At 42.4% G+C, this 14,156-nt stretch overlaps 1 protein-coding gene across 1 annotated transcript in view; it reads right to left on the reverse strand.

Annotated features, from left to right (window-relative positions):
• Positions 1–579: 579 nt before the first annotated feature.
• SLC35B4 (solute carrier family 35 member B4) overlaps positions 580–14,156 on the reverse strand; it is a 40,305-nt gene continuing 26,728 nt past the window's right edge. Inside the window, exons 5-10 of the mRNA XM_047096974.1 lie at positions 12,289–12,370; positions 12,010–12,070; positions 10,358–10,467; positions 8,981–9,056; positions 5,231–5,306; positions 580–4,382 (exon numbers count right to left, since the gene is read on the reverse strand). Coding sequence (XP_046952930.1) covers positions 4,136–4,382; positions 5,231–5,306; positions 8,981–9,056; positions 10,358–10,467; positions 12,010–12,070; positions 12,289–12,370 — 652 coding nt within the window. The 3' untranslated portion in view covers positions 580–4,135. The remainder of the gene's footprint in view (positions 4,383–5,230; positions 5,307–8,980; positions 9,057–10,357; positions 10,468–12,009; positions 12,071–12,288; positions 12,371–14,156) is intronic.

The raw sequence follows: 14,156 nt of genomic DNA on the forward strand, positions 1-14,156 counted from the left end.
AGCTGAAATCAAGAGTCGAATGCTTAACCAACTGAGCCACACAGGTGCCCCAAACGACAAACCAAGAGGGCTGCCTGGGTGGCTGCTGGTTGAGCATCTGACTTTGACTCAGGTCATGATCTTGTGGTTTATGGGTTTAAGCCTCACATCGAGCTCTGTGCTGACGGCTCAGAGCCTGGAGCCTGCCTCGGATTCTGTGTCTCCCTCTCTCTCTGCTCACACTCTGTCACTCTCTCTCAAAAATAATAAACGTTAATAAAAAACAAATCTGCAGAAATAAACTTGCTTACATTTTTACTAATCTACAACTGCAGCCCGAAACCTAATGCTCCCAAACATTCATTTTCTTTTCCTATCAATTCCTGACAGATTTACTGTCTAAAATGTATGTATTTTTTTAATTTTTTTTTCAACGTTTATTTATTTTTGGGACAGAGAGATACAGAGCATGAACGGGGGAGGGGCAGAGAGAGGGAGACACAGAATCAGAAACAGGCTCCGAGCCATCAGCCCAGAGCCTGACGCGGGGCTCGAACTCACGGACCGCGAGATCATGACCTGGCTGAAGTCGGACGCTTAACCGACTGCGCCACCCAGGCGCCCCTAAAATGTATGTATTTTTTAAGTGCCTGCTTTAGTCTTTCGTTTGGGTGTCCGTTTCATTATGGGTACTGTGTGCACAAAATAAAACTGATTTTTTTTTTCTCCTCTTAATCTGTCTCATGTAAATTTAATTTCGAGTCCAGCAGGAAGAACCTTGGACAGAGGAAAATTTCTTCCTCCCCTTCACTCTAACATGCCAACTGGTCCACCCATGAGCAGGCCCACAGCTAACTCATGGGCTTTGAATACTTCCTGAGGTTTTCCACCCCCCGCCCACACCCTCATAGGCGTTTGGCACTGTTGAATAAAGTCAGCTCAACGTGGGTGAAAAGAGCAAGCAAAATTATTTTCCAAACATAGAAGGGAATGGTAGTTAAGATTCTCAGCCCCAGTTTGAGGTAACAAAATATATAAACATTTTTACATTAACCCTTATGTTCATACTTAGCTATACATATACTCACATATGGGCCAGATATTCTCACACTCCAAGTATCAATGCTGCTAACCATGTATAACAAAATACGTGCTACACAGATATAAATACCTTATAAAAACCCACAAAAACATCTGAGAGGCCCCAAAGAATAGAGGCCTAAACATACAAGATTATAGGTGTTGCTCAGTAGAAAACTACACACGTGAACACAAGCTGCAGTGAAGAAACTGGAGGTGGTGCTGAGGAAAGGAAAAAAAATAGGGCAGAAGGGAGCAAAGTGCTCAAGAAATGACCCCAAGATATTAGAACCTTTTAAACATGTCCATTAATCTTCCCAGAAGAATACAGTACTGTAGCATTTCATTTAGGATAACTGCGCAGGAAGAAGGGGGAAAGACGAGAGTATGTCCTAGTACTTTAAAACTTGCAAGTTTCTATCAAGCATTAATGATTGCTTTTGTTGGATGAAAAGGAAAATACAGGATCAAAAATAAATTAACGAAAAGTGAAAAAGACAGCATTTATAATGTGACAACAGAACTGTGGTAAAGGCTACGGAGACACTATGTTAATATAATTCAAATATCTACCATTTTCTCCTGTTACTTTACGATACCAGTCAAGGTGTTAAAACGGGTACACACACACACACACAATACTTTCTTGCTAGTGTCATCCTATTTGATCTTTGCTCTTAAACACCAAATCTCTTTTGTAAACAAACTCTCTATGGGGTACAAAGTTACATAGTCTTGACCCAGAGAAAGAAGAGAAGCATTTAATAGACAATTCTCTTCTGGTTACATGGGTCCGGTTTTCTACAAAATGGTTTATTTGCCCCTTTAATACAAGTTGAAATTAATTTCAACCTGGAATGAAAAGCCAGTTATCTAATGGAAATAAATGGTCCCCCCCCAAAAAAAAATAAGTTTCTAATGAAAGTATTAACTAGTGTCCATTTCTTACATTCCGGCCACTAGACAGAAAAATCAACTCACAGGGCATTTGAGACATTCTGTTATGTGTTCTATTTTATTGTGTAAGTGCACTAATCTGTCCACATATAACCTCTGGTTAATAAAACCAGCGGAGGTATTCATCTGAGAGGAACATATACTCCCTGAAACCAGCATCTAAAAGCTAATAGACTCAGTTAAATGCTCTCTGGGGACACCAATACATTTCGATTACTACAAATTTTCATCGACATAAAAAGGACACTAAGTTAGGTAAGGTTCTAGCCTGTTAAGACTCCAGACACATTGCAATCCGATAGCCCCCAGGGGCAGGTTCTTCTATTAAGTGATTTTTTTTTTTTTTTTTTTTTTTTTTTTACAAAAGTAGCTTTTATTTTTGTTTTTAAGAGGATATTTAACAGATGCTATTCATAGCACCATCAGTCTGAGGAGCTCTACGTATTTCAAAGAAAATGCCTTTTGGTTCTATAAATGGGTTCATACCAAATTCACCATCTTTTAGAATAAATCACTACCAGCACTAGAAAGTTGTCCATGTCCAGAACGACAAATCAGTCTGAAAACCCTGTGACTTAGATGGAGAAACAATATCCACGTTATGGAACGAGTGAGGCAACTTAAGTTACTTCCCCAGAGCGACCCAAAGGTTCTAGAACACTTATGTCAGACCCCCTCAGACAAAAGCTGCAGAAAGAGAAGGAAACACGACACACCACAGAGTGAGCCACGGGGACCCGGAGAGCTACGTCGCAATTTAAGACCACAATCTGCATCCAGAAAAACATGAAAGGCCTTTGTGTGCAAAAAAGAAAAGCATGTGCTTGTGGGAGGTTAATGAAGGTCTGGGGCTGAGTGAAGAACAAGAAAATAAAAGAACAGATTTTCACGCTCTTCTCTCCTCCAATATTATCACACAAGCTACACGAGTGCGCACACACCCCTACACTCTACGTTCACATTGTTCCTCTTTCTCCAAAGTTTCCCAGGGAGGGAAACTACACCTCCGACGTGATCAGCCAAAGGGGGGCAGGTTTCTACACGGAGTAAAACACACGACCTCCCAAGCCCCCGCAGATTACCCATCAAGAACATTAAGATACCTCATAGGAAAAAAAAACCAAAAAACTTTTCATTTTAGTTGTGATTTGACCTGACTTCTACACCACAACCCACACCCACCATGTAGCAGTCTACTCCTTAGCCTGACGGACCAGGACTCTTATCAGACTGACCGGCAGGGCTGCATCTCTCTGGTGAAGAAGCCTTTCGAACATTTAGCTGTGGCTCTCTCGGTGCTGACGAGGGCCAGCTTCTCCCCGCCATCGTGGCGTCACCATCGCATCTCTGAGCTAACGGGGTTCATGTAGAAGACTGAGGGAGAACGTCTCTCCCAATTCATACACGACCTTTCTTATTAACTTTGTGCCATAGAGATATGCTGCAGGTTTGTTTCAAGCACAGAAAATAGAAGACTTCTGCATAGGGGGAACAAAAAAAAGCTGTGGGAAAGGATTCCCATCAGTCCTGCTCCAGCGTTACCAGGGCTCAGCTCACAAGACGACTGTTTCCTTCCCAGGCCAACGTCCTTGGTGTCTCCGTTCACCCGGCCACTCAGTTGTTCCTGATGATGATCCCTGGAGCGTCTGACTGGCTGAAAGTGCTGCTGGGGTTGGGGGGGTGGGGAGGGCAAAGGTGACAAAAAAAAAAAAAGGGACCAGGCCACAGGATGATAATGACTGTATGGCAGAGAACCATCAGAATAGCAACAAGAGATAATCTTGCCCGAGACCACGGATAAAAAACTAGAAGCTCTGAGGACTCAGAATTCAATAAACAAGTAACAGTACTAAATATTCTGGTAAACAAGTAACAACCCAACTGGCTGTTCAATAGTGGACAACTGTTCTTATTTCTACTTCAGGGTTGCGGGGTTTCCATTCAGAGTCCACAAACGTTGGTGTCTACAGCGGTAAGAAATCTGAGGCGTCCGTCGTTCTGAGGATTCTCTGGTACATGGCTGGTTCAATACTTCAGCATTAACAAAAGCGAAACGGTGGCCAGACCTTCACCAGACCCTGGCCCATTTTCACACTGGTCTCTCTGTTCCAGGCTGACCTCAGTCCTTCTTGTCCTCCTTCTGAAGCTGGCTTTTTGTGCTCCCTAGGTTGTTCCACACCTCTGTGTACATTAGGGTCCCAACGAAGACAAACAAGGTACCCAGCCAGTGCCACAGAGTGAAAGGGTTCTGGAAGTACAAGATGGAAAAGATGAGGCTGACAAACTTGCGCAGAGTCACGACAAGGGTGACGGTAAGGGAGGCGCATTCTGTGGTGAGGATAAAGACACCCCGGATGCACACGTACCTGGAGTGGTGGGTTAAGGTGGTTTTCTGTAGACTGCCAAGAGAACCCCAGGGAGAACCTTCTGGCATGGTTTAAATGTTCATATTCTAAGAACCAGAAAACGCGGGGATGGGTGATGGCTGCTCTGAGTCTCCTCCCTGGTAGAATATCCTGCAGAATGAATGTCCTGCCATTCGTTGGTGGACCCTAGCTTGAAACTGCCCGAAAGCCTGAATTCTTGTTCTGAATTCTTCCCACTGCTTACAGTGAGGGTCCCCTCCCCCATAGTGACAGGAGGTAACACTTTCAGGAAAGGTCAGCAAACCTACTTCATAGGACCTGGTCCTCAGCCCTTTGACCCACTCGTCCCAAAAGGAACTCTGCGGGCAAATCTCTGAGGTGACATCAGAGGAATGAGATCGAGCTCCATCTGTTTCATTGTTCCAAAGACTTAAAGGTTTTTATAGTGTACTTAAGGTCGTTCAAGAGAGCCATTTACAAAATTAGGCTTTAATTAGTTTGAAATTTCGGGCAGAATTTTGTGGCAGCTGGTGAAATGTCCGAGGCTGCTGAAAAACTCCAGGAGAAATCACAGAGCATTCTTGTCACATACCAATACTGAATTATCCACGGATTTCTCCACGCCACCCACAGCAATTCCTTTATGTGCCCAATGACCTGCTGACCTCCTGCAGCGCTACCAACTCTCTGGCCGTTCCCAAAAGCCCAGGCTGGATGGGAATCTCTGTCTCCTGCAGTACAGATCAAGGCAGACGCAAAACTCAGGTCACCGCACCATTAGGAATACAAACCTTCTCTGTGTTACTTTGACATAAGAGGAGGGTATGGCAGAGGGGTGCAAAGGATACTGAGTGATGACATTCATGAGGAGGTAGAACCACATGATGGGCACTGTCACACCAATGAAGGGAACTTGGTACAATTCTGCAAAGATGAAAAGGGGATACAGTCATACATTTAGGACAGCGTAAGTCTTCATCTTTTTGGACAAAGCGATACAGACTGAACATAATAGAGACAGCAACGTTACTCCCCTAGCAAAGAGATTTGGATCGTACACCATTTCACTTGCCCTGATTCCAGGCTACACCAGTCTCAAGAGTCATTACAATGGTTTCTTAAATTCTAATTTGTTTTTTATTTGAGAGCAAGCGAGCATGCGAGTGAACAAGAGGGGAAGGGGGAGAATCTTAAGCATTAAGTTATCATTAATTTTAATTGTAAAATAAGCTCTCTACCATTCACCTGAATAGGACCCCACTTTACAAAGAAAGACTCAAGTACAGAGCAGTGAAAAATGACATGGTCTCAGCTGACAATTAACACAAGAATAAAGACAACTAGGGGCTCCTGGGTGGCTCAGTCGGTTGAGTGTCTGACTTCGCCTCAGGGCATGATCTCCCAGCTTTGTGAGTTCAAGCCCCGCGTCGGGCTCTGTGCTGACAGCTCGTAGCCTGGAGCCTGCTTCGGATTCTGTGTCTCCCTCTCTCTCTGCCCCCAACCCATTCGCATTCTGTCTCTGTCTCTCAAAAATAAATATTCTTAAAAATGAAAAAAAAAAAAAAAAAGAATAAAGACAACTAGTAACTAAATGCCATCTGAAAATATATTCAATCCTACTAGTGATGAGAGAATTCTAAATTAAAAAAGGCTCTACCATTTTATATTTATTAAAACAGCGATTAAAAATTTGTAAAATCCTGGGCGCCTGGGTGTCTCAGTGGGTTAAAGTGTCCGACTCTTAATTTCAGCTCAGGTCACGATCTCAGGGTCGTGGGATGGAGACTTGCGTCAGGCTCTGTGCTGAGTGTGGAGCCTACTTGGGATTCTCTCTCTCCCTCTCTGCCTGTGCTTGCTTGCATGCGCGTGCTCGCTCTCTCCCTCAAAATAAATAACCATTAAAAAAAAAATGATGAGGGGCGCCTGGGTGGCTCAGACGGTTGGGCGACTGACTTTGGCTCAAGTCATGATCTCATGGTTTGTGAGTTCGAGCCCTGCATCGGGCTCTGGTGCTGACAGCTCGGAGCCTGGAGCCTGCTTCGGATTCTGTGTCTCCCCCTCTCTCTGCCCCTCCCCTGCTCACGCTCTGTGTCTCTCTGTCTCTCAATAATAAATAAACGTCAAAAAAAAAAAAATGATGAAATCCTAATCTGGAATGGTGGCAGTGGAACCAGCAGCCTTGGCTGACAGTAGCAATTGGTGCATTTTTGTAAAAAAAATCAATTTCATAATTCTTAAGGGGCAATAAAGTATTTATATGCATTCTTAGGAATTAATCCTCACTAATTCAAAAGATGAAAAATAGTTCTCCATTGATGACAGTACTATTTATGATAAAACACTGAATCAATCTAAATGGCCAATCTTAGAGCAATGGCTATGTATGGCAAAGGAACTTTAAATAAGGCATTAAAAAATTAAAATTAAAAAAAATCATGAAGATTATATGCAGTCATATAAAGAAGGAAAGTGAAAAAGCAAGTATAAAATAAAATTTAAAAAATCATGAAGATTATATGCAGTCATATAAAGAAGGAAAGTGAAAAAGCAAGTATAAAACTATGTCCATGCTAGGATGACAACTATGCAAGAATATACATAAACAATATCTGGAAGGAAACTGGGAAAATGAAATTAGCTGACGTGTCAGGCAATGGAAAGGTAACTCTTCTTCTCTTAAATATGTTCTCATATTAGTTTTATATAATCAAGGCTTGCACAGTAAATATTTGGGAGGAAACAAAATAATCAAGATCAAAGAGATTTTTAAGTTTCCAATTTTGTAGCTTAAGATATTTCAGTCTTTATTTATTCATTTTGAGAGACACAGCAAGGGAGGCGGGGCAGAGAGAGAAAGGCAGAGAGAAAATCCCAAGCAGGCTCGGCACTGTCAGCATGGAGCCCGATGTGGGACTTGAACTCACGAACCGTGAGATCATGACCTGAGCTGCAATCAGGAATCAGAGGTTTAACCAAGTGAGCCACCCAGGTGCCCCTTCATCACTTTTTTGAAACTGCTCAATTGTTTGTGGGGTCTGCATTATACAGAATAACTTGGGAAATTCGAACAGTGATATTGAAACCTGGTTAGTAAATGAACGTTACTTTTCTTTTGCAAAAAAATAAAAAGCCACGTATGTAAAGATAATTCGCTATAACTGTATGTCTGGACTAGAATGCCATAATCTGGCATTCTACTGTCTTTGAAACACTTAGCACGTACTGAAATGAAAAGAAAGTGAACAAGTATTATTACTGTTTAATAACTTCAGAGATCCACTGTATTGATTTGCTGGGAAAAGAATCAATCAGTAGCACTTAAAATATTTAGGTGGATTTTTAGTTCTCTTAGCAAATTCAAGGATAACAGGTTCATCTGAGACAACCTCAAAGCAAGCAAGAGAAAGAAGCATCTATTCAACGCAGGTATGAGCTGAAGGCAGATTCTAAAAGAGATTTTACATGAACACCCATCCCTGTGACTTTTAGAAGAGCGCTCTAGGAACGAAATCAAATCAATCCCAAGGAATCTGATGTTCACTTTAATAGCCCTTTGCTGTGTGGGGACTCTCAAGGGACCTTAAAAATCACTGTGACAAAAATGGCTATATGTCAATGAGATCTCCAAAAAAAACCCCAAAATCAGAAATGGAGTAATTCAGAGCCTTAGAAACGTTAACACACTACCTTCATTACACATTTTTTTTTTGTGGGCAAATGGGACAGGCAAACACAGCAAACTCAAACAGAAAGCAGTCACAGTCACAACCTCACAATATGCATGTTCAGACTTCAGAGCGCAAACAAGTTTACAGAGCACACACTGCCATTCTACAAAATGTCCTCACCATTTTAGGTACGAGCCACGTAAAGCCTTAATTCTACAAACGTGTATCTGTTCCTGTGTGTTCATTTGTCTGCATAACGCCATGTCTTTTAGTAGATATTCACGTCAGATAAGTAATTTCTTTCAAGTTAGTTGGCAATTTATAGCTAGTTTATTAACTCGCCACTTTAACAAGGAATAGCTAACTTACCCTGCAGACATTTGAACTAATTTTGCTTATTCCTGCTGCCTACCTACCCTGTACCTTGGAAAAAAGCCCCCTCGTGGTTTTTGCTTCCCCTTGCTCCCAGGTGGCTAGGCTAGGACTGGGTCTGTGAGCAGGTACGCCTTTGCCAGCCGAAAAAAAGATGTGCGGGAACACAGAGCTGGACTGCCGCCCGGCTTCTCGTGGTCCCACCCCTGCAGTGTGTTATTGCTATGTCTTTGCATCCTCAAAACACCAAACGTGCCACATGCAAATGCAAACACACACATTCCAAAGCGTTCTGTGGTGAGGATGAAGACACTTAGAAAATCTGAAGGCAGTTCTCTAACTTCGTTGGCAAATAACTGAGAAGCACCCGTAAAAGCTTTTGCTGCTGCAACTGCTCATTAACAGCACTATATTCCCAGAAGGCGGAACAGGGAGGGTTTCGAACAAGGCAGGGATTTGGATAAGACCGTGAAAAGAAGCGGTGGTCAAGTCAATAGGAAAACTGAGAGCTGATCCCAGAAACTGTCAGGTAATTCTCCCGGAGATGCCCACACTCACCAGACTTATTGAACAGAACCGCATGGTCATAGATGTCAGAAGCCAGGAAGATGAAACCCGGGAGTGGAAGGGCGTGCTGTGGGAAAGAAGATTTCACGTAAATTGAAATGCAAACACATCACAGAACATTTAGAGCGGCTTTACAGTGACTTTAAGTTTTACAAGGTGTTTGACAAGCAGTGTCAAGAAAAGGAATTTAGACTCGCTAAATTAAATATTTGTATCCAGTGCTTCTGCCCACGTGACCCTGAATGGTGTGCTGTCAACCCCAAACTACAGCTCTTGCCCTTATGGAACAGAATCAGATGATCATCACGCACTAAACAAAAAAAATGGAGCCGGCATCCTTCCCTCAACAAAAGGGAAATTAACTCCCAGTCATCTTGCCCACAGGATTTGCTGTATTTTGCTACTTTTGAAAATGGCTGAGCAAATACAAGGATTTAAAAGTTACAAAGCAAAGGCAAATTTCAGGGAGTTTAGGAAACTCGAGGGAAAAAGAGATTTGAGGACAATATGAGGTCAGGGAAAATAAAATGAAGACAAGAATAAAAAGGGGTTGAAGAAGACACAACAGGTCGGCACAGATGAATGAACGAGCCTGACGATAACCCACCACAATAAGGAATCAGAGCTAACGTTACAGGCAGTTACTCTGTGCCGAGTACTGTTTTAAAACAAAGGTGTGAACTGGACCGATTGTTCCTTATTTTTTAAATTCCCAGACACATACTCCAGCTCCCATTAAATATCTCAAATTGATGGTCTGCAACTTTAGTACAGAAAGCTGGCCGTGAAGGAATCTCTGAATACGGACACTGAAGGCGTCCCTACCAGCCAGGACGGTGAGGGGCTGTGCTTTGGATGTTATCTCCACAGGAGAGATGCTAGAGGAAGAGGACAGTTAGAGGAGGTGGCTCTCGCTCAGCAGTTTTACAACAAAAAAGTGGAAGCACACAGAACTTGCTAATGAAACTCTCCATCAAGGGAAGACAGCCACTGGGAGGGACTCCGCACCTCCCACCCCCCCACCGCCAAATGCCTGCCTGGCTGCAGACATCCTCCCTGGCATGTTGCTTTGGGACTCGTTTTCCTGTTCCAAGTTTCCATATTGCTTTTAATTTGACTTCACCTACAGGGACCTGGGGGGTGAAGGTTCTTCATCCCCGGGGGTCGTTCCTGGCTAGCAGACACACGAGGTTCACACCGACTGAGCACAATCGTCTCCTATAGAGAACTGTGGCTCAGAATACACCATTAGTAGCCTATTAAAAGTACTTGGTCCTTCAACGACATCAGAAAAACGTGTATTTCATTTGAAATGACATATGACGACTCAGTACTTTTTGTCTTCCCCAGGTTCAAAAAATTGCTTACATTATAAAACAAAGCCTCCTTAGAGTGCTTCCCAAATTGTTTGTATAGGGTCTCCTGGAAAATACCCATCCTTGCTGACATCAGAAGAGCAAAAGTCAGTGCCCCTATACCTAAAAAACAAAAATTGGGTTATAAGAATTAGATTTGCTCATTTCCAGACATTTTCCTAAAGAACATTGATTGTTTAAAGTTCTACATATATTACAAACTAGTTGTAGAACATGCACAAAATTTTTAAAAGAAATAAAAATTAACTACGATATTACTACCCACTCCTTAATAGCTTGCTCTATCTCCCTACATACATTTATTTATTTATTTTATGCAAAAAAAACAGGATCATAATGAATATACAATTTTATATCTTGCTTTCTTCATGATCTTTTTCTTGGATTTTCCTTCAAGTCATTTATTAAAATTTTTTCAAAGGTATGAATTAATGGCTCCATATTATTGTAGCACATAGAAACCATAGTTAAATGTATTATTATAACATGAGCCTCATTAGGTTACTTCCAGTTATTTTACCATTAAAATCACTGTCCATCTTTCTACATAAATCTTTAAACAAAATGTTGATTATTTCCTTAGGACAAACTTTCCAAAATGGAATTACTGACTCAAAAGTTGTAGCTATTTTAAAAACTCAATACATCCATTTTTTCCAGAAAGGCTATGTCAATTTCTACCATAAACAGGTTATACAAAAATGGTTGTCTTACTTCACCCTCAGCAGCAATGAGGATAATAATAAATGATTATCCAATTTGATAGAGCGAAAATAAAAAGGGACTGCATTTTGGTTTCAATTTGCATTTCTTTGATGCCAAGACTACTGAGGCCGAACATACAATGATCAGACACTAATGTTTTCCCCATGAATTGTGTGCTCGTATCCTTTGCAACTTTTTCTTGTTGGATAAAGTGTTTTTCCAACAGCTCATAAAGATCTTTCTATGTTAAGAACAACAACCTAAAAGGATGAAGTCTCAAAGCCAAGAAGCAGGGAGAACAGAGTCCTTTCATTGCTACTTCTCTTCCACTTGGTCTCAATCTGGTACTGCTGCTACCTGGCTAAGCAGGAAAGAGTTTCACCTCCATGTCATCCAGTGTGAGGCCAGAGCTCTGCAGGGGTTGTCTCGTGACTTCCACAAAGAGATACTTGTATTTTTAAAGATTCCCTAGGAGACTCTGCTGATCAGTCAGGTTTGGGAACACTCATTAGGGAAAAGCTAACTTATGAAGAAAATGAATCTAAGATTCAGAAATGAGCCCCTTGGAAATTTCAAGAGCCAACTGCTCTGACGTGCCCTTCGTATGTAGAAGCTCCTGCTCAGCAGACAGCTCATGAAGTAATGGACACTCGAAGCAGTGCTCCCAGTGAGTGTGACAGGCAACCAGAAACTATTCCAGTGGCAGCCGTGGAAATACGGATCCACGTTGTAGAACACGCTACCCTGAACACGGACATTGTCTTTCTTTCATGTTCCGAACACCAAAGTTCAGAGACAGATGACGACCCAGGGTGCCTCTCTCCTCTGTGGCATCATCTGTGTAGCCAAAGCTTCTTGCCAAGAAACCTGTCCCTTAGGAGAAAGTTCAGCCAACAGAACTGCAGAGGCAATTAGCTTCATTGTAATTACTGTACTTGCCTAGTAACCACCTTAGAAATGCCTGGAATCCGTCATTCTCGCTGGAGCTGGACTGGGAGGTCTAGGAAATAAGAAAAATACTCAGTATTGAGTCTAGAACTACATGCAAGGTGCTTGGGTACAAAGGAAATATCTGTGTTACCCAGTCACCTCCACTCTTTTCTTGCAGAGACCCGAATCCTTCTATTGCATAAGCATTTAAGTTTATTGCGTCAATAATAGGTACCTGTGCCCCCAAGGCAAGGAGTGAATATAAATAATTTGTGAAGTGATTCTTACCACCTGCTTTGCTGACATGAAAGTGCAAATAAATATCCCCACAGACACCAGGGCAATGGAGGTATATTTGAATATGCTGTATCTGCAAAAACAAGAACCAGAACACCTTAGGAAAAAAGCACAGATCTGAATTTCCACACGATGTTCACAGTCAGATGGAGCCTAAGAGTAAAAATCACCAAAACATGGCTGAGGGGATCACTTTCTAGCAGACTTCCCACGTAAGGCCATGTGAGAAAGAGTCAGGATGCTGGCTGGTGTCTAAACAACACCCAATCTTAGCGCTGCTTAAAAGAGTTTCCATTGGTCGGTGGACCGATAGATCGTTTCATCAGAAAACAAGAACCAAAAACGACACAGACCAGACATGACATTCCATTCTGCTCAAGAGTCCAAATGAAAGCCCGACTGAGATCCTAACTGTCACCTGTTTCTCCTGTCTTCAGGGGGCCCAGACCTGAGTGTCAAGGGACACAACACACAAGAGGAAGAACAGAGTATCACGGCCAAGTAGCAGGATTCAGTGCTCAAAAAAAAAAAAAAAAAAAAAATCATTCAACTTGTCCATTTTCAGGAAAGGATTTTGTAAATCATGTCTGAATGACTCGACTGTTGCTTTTATTTTATTATTATTTTTCTTATCTTAGAGAGAGAGCATGTGTCCAAGTGGGGGAAAGTCGGAGGGGGGAGGGGGAGGGAGAGGATCTTAAGCAGCTGAGTGTGGAGCCAGACTCAGGGCTTGATCCCACAAGCCTGGGCTCATGATCTGAGCCAAAATCAAGAGTCGGACACCCAACTGACTAAGCCACCCAGGCGCTCCTCTAATGTTTTTAAATGCTGGCACAGTTGGATAAAGGGAGGACTATGACACTAATAGGACTACTGGCAGTAAGAACGGTGGCATTTCCTATTAACTGGAACAACATCGTTAACATCCCTCTTGGGCTCTTAGTGATAAAGCAAAAGGACTCAGGCAAGAATGAAAGGAAATGAAACTTACAGGAGGAACCATCAGAGGTTTTCCAGTCAAATACTTTGTACACTTCTGGTCATATCACCTCATAAAAGGCCAAAAGGACTGGCTGAGCAGCAAGCAGCTCAAGGGGCCAACAGCACCACGCCAGAGGAGAGGGGCAGGGTGAGGAAACAGGCGCTGGAGGAGGCAGATACAAAAGTAAGGGAACTCTTCGGTCTGGAAAGATCAAGATCGGGAGAGGTTTGGAATTGTGGCCTGAAAATTCATGACAAGTAATGAGTATGGGCTTGGTCTTCAAAGCCTAGAAAGAGGAAAACACTGTGAACCTAAGAGGCTCTACTCAGGTTAAACAAGAGGAGATACTAACTTACTAAGTCATGGTAGTAGATAGTTACCTTAGGGAAATACCTGCTTTTTGGGGAGCACACACCAAGGAGTGTCAAAAAGGCTTACTTGGATAGATTCAAGATGACAGACCCAAAATAAGTTCTTAAGGGAAATGGAGATGTTTGAGAAAGGCCCAGGACATTTCAGAGCACTGTCAGGAGAATACATTCCTTTTATAACATGTCTTTTTGTATCCCTGTTATGAGCAAAATCAAAGGCTGGAAGGACTGCAGGTCTGTCCCAACGTGAATTCTACACATTATCAAGAAGCGTGGCAGTCACTTCGATGTAACGAACCTGACCAGTATATATGAATGCTCACCTGGAGAGAACCTAGAAATCAGTTACAATCATACCTATCTGGAGGAATACAGAAGCCTCAGAAGATAAAGGGTTTGTGATAAGGAGCCTATCAAGACAGGACAACTATCTTTCTCGTGACACAGCCCTTATTTCTTAAAAACTCTAGATTCCCACAGAGAGTTCTAATACTGGGGTCTAGGAC

The sequence above is a fragment of the Lynx rufus genome, unplaced genomic scaffold, assembly GCF_022079265.1.
Source record: "Lynx rufus isolate CCGP_SWC_20201006 ecotype Redwood Valley unplaced genomic scaffold, mLynRuf1.p SCAF_4, whole genome shotgun sequence".
NCBI lineage: Eukaryota > Metazoa > Chordata > Mammalia > Carnivora > Felidae > Lynx > Lynx rufus.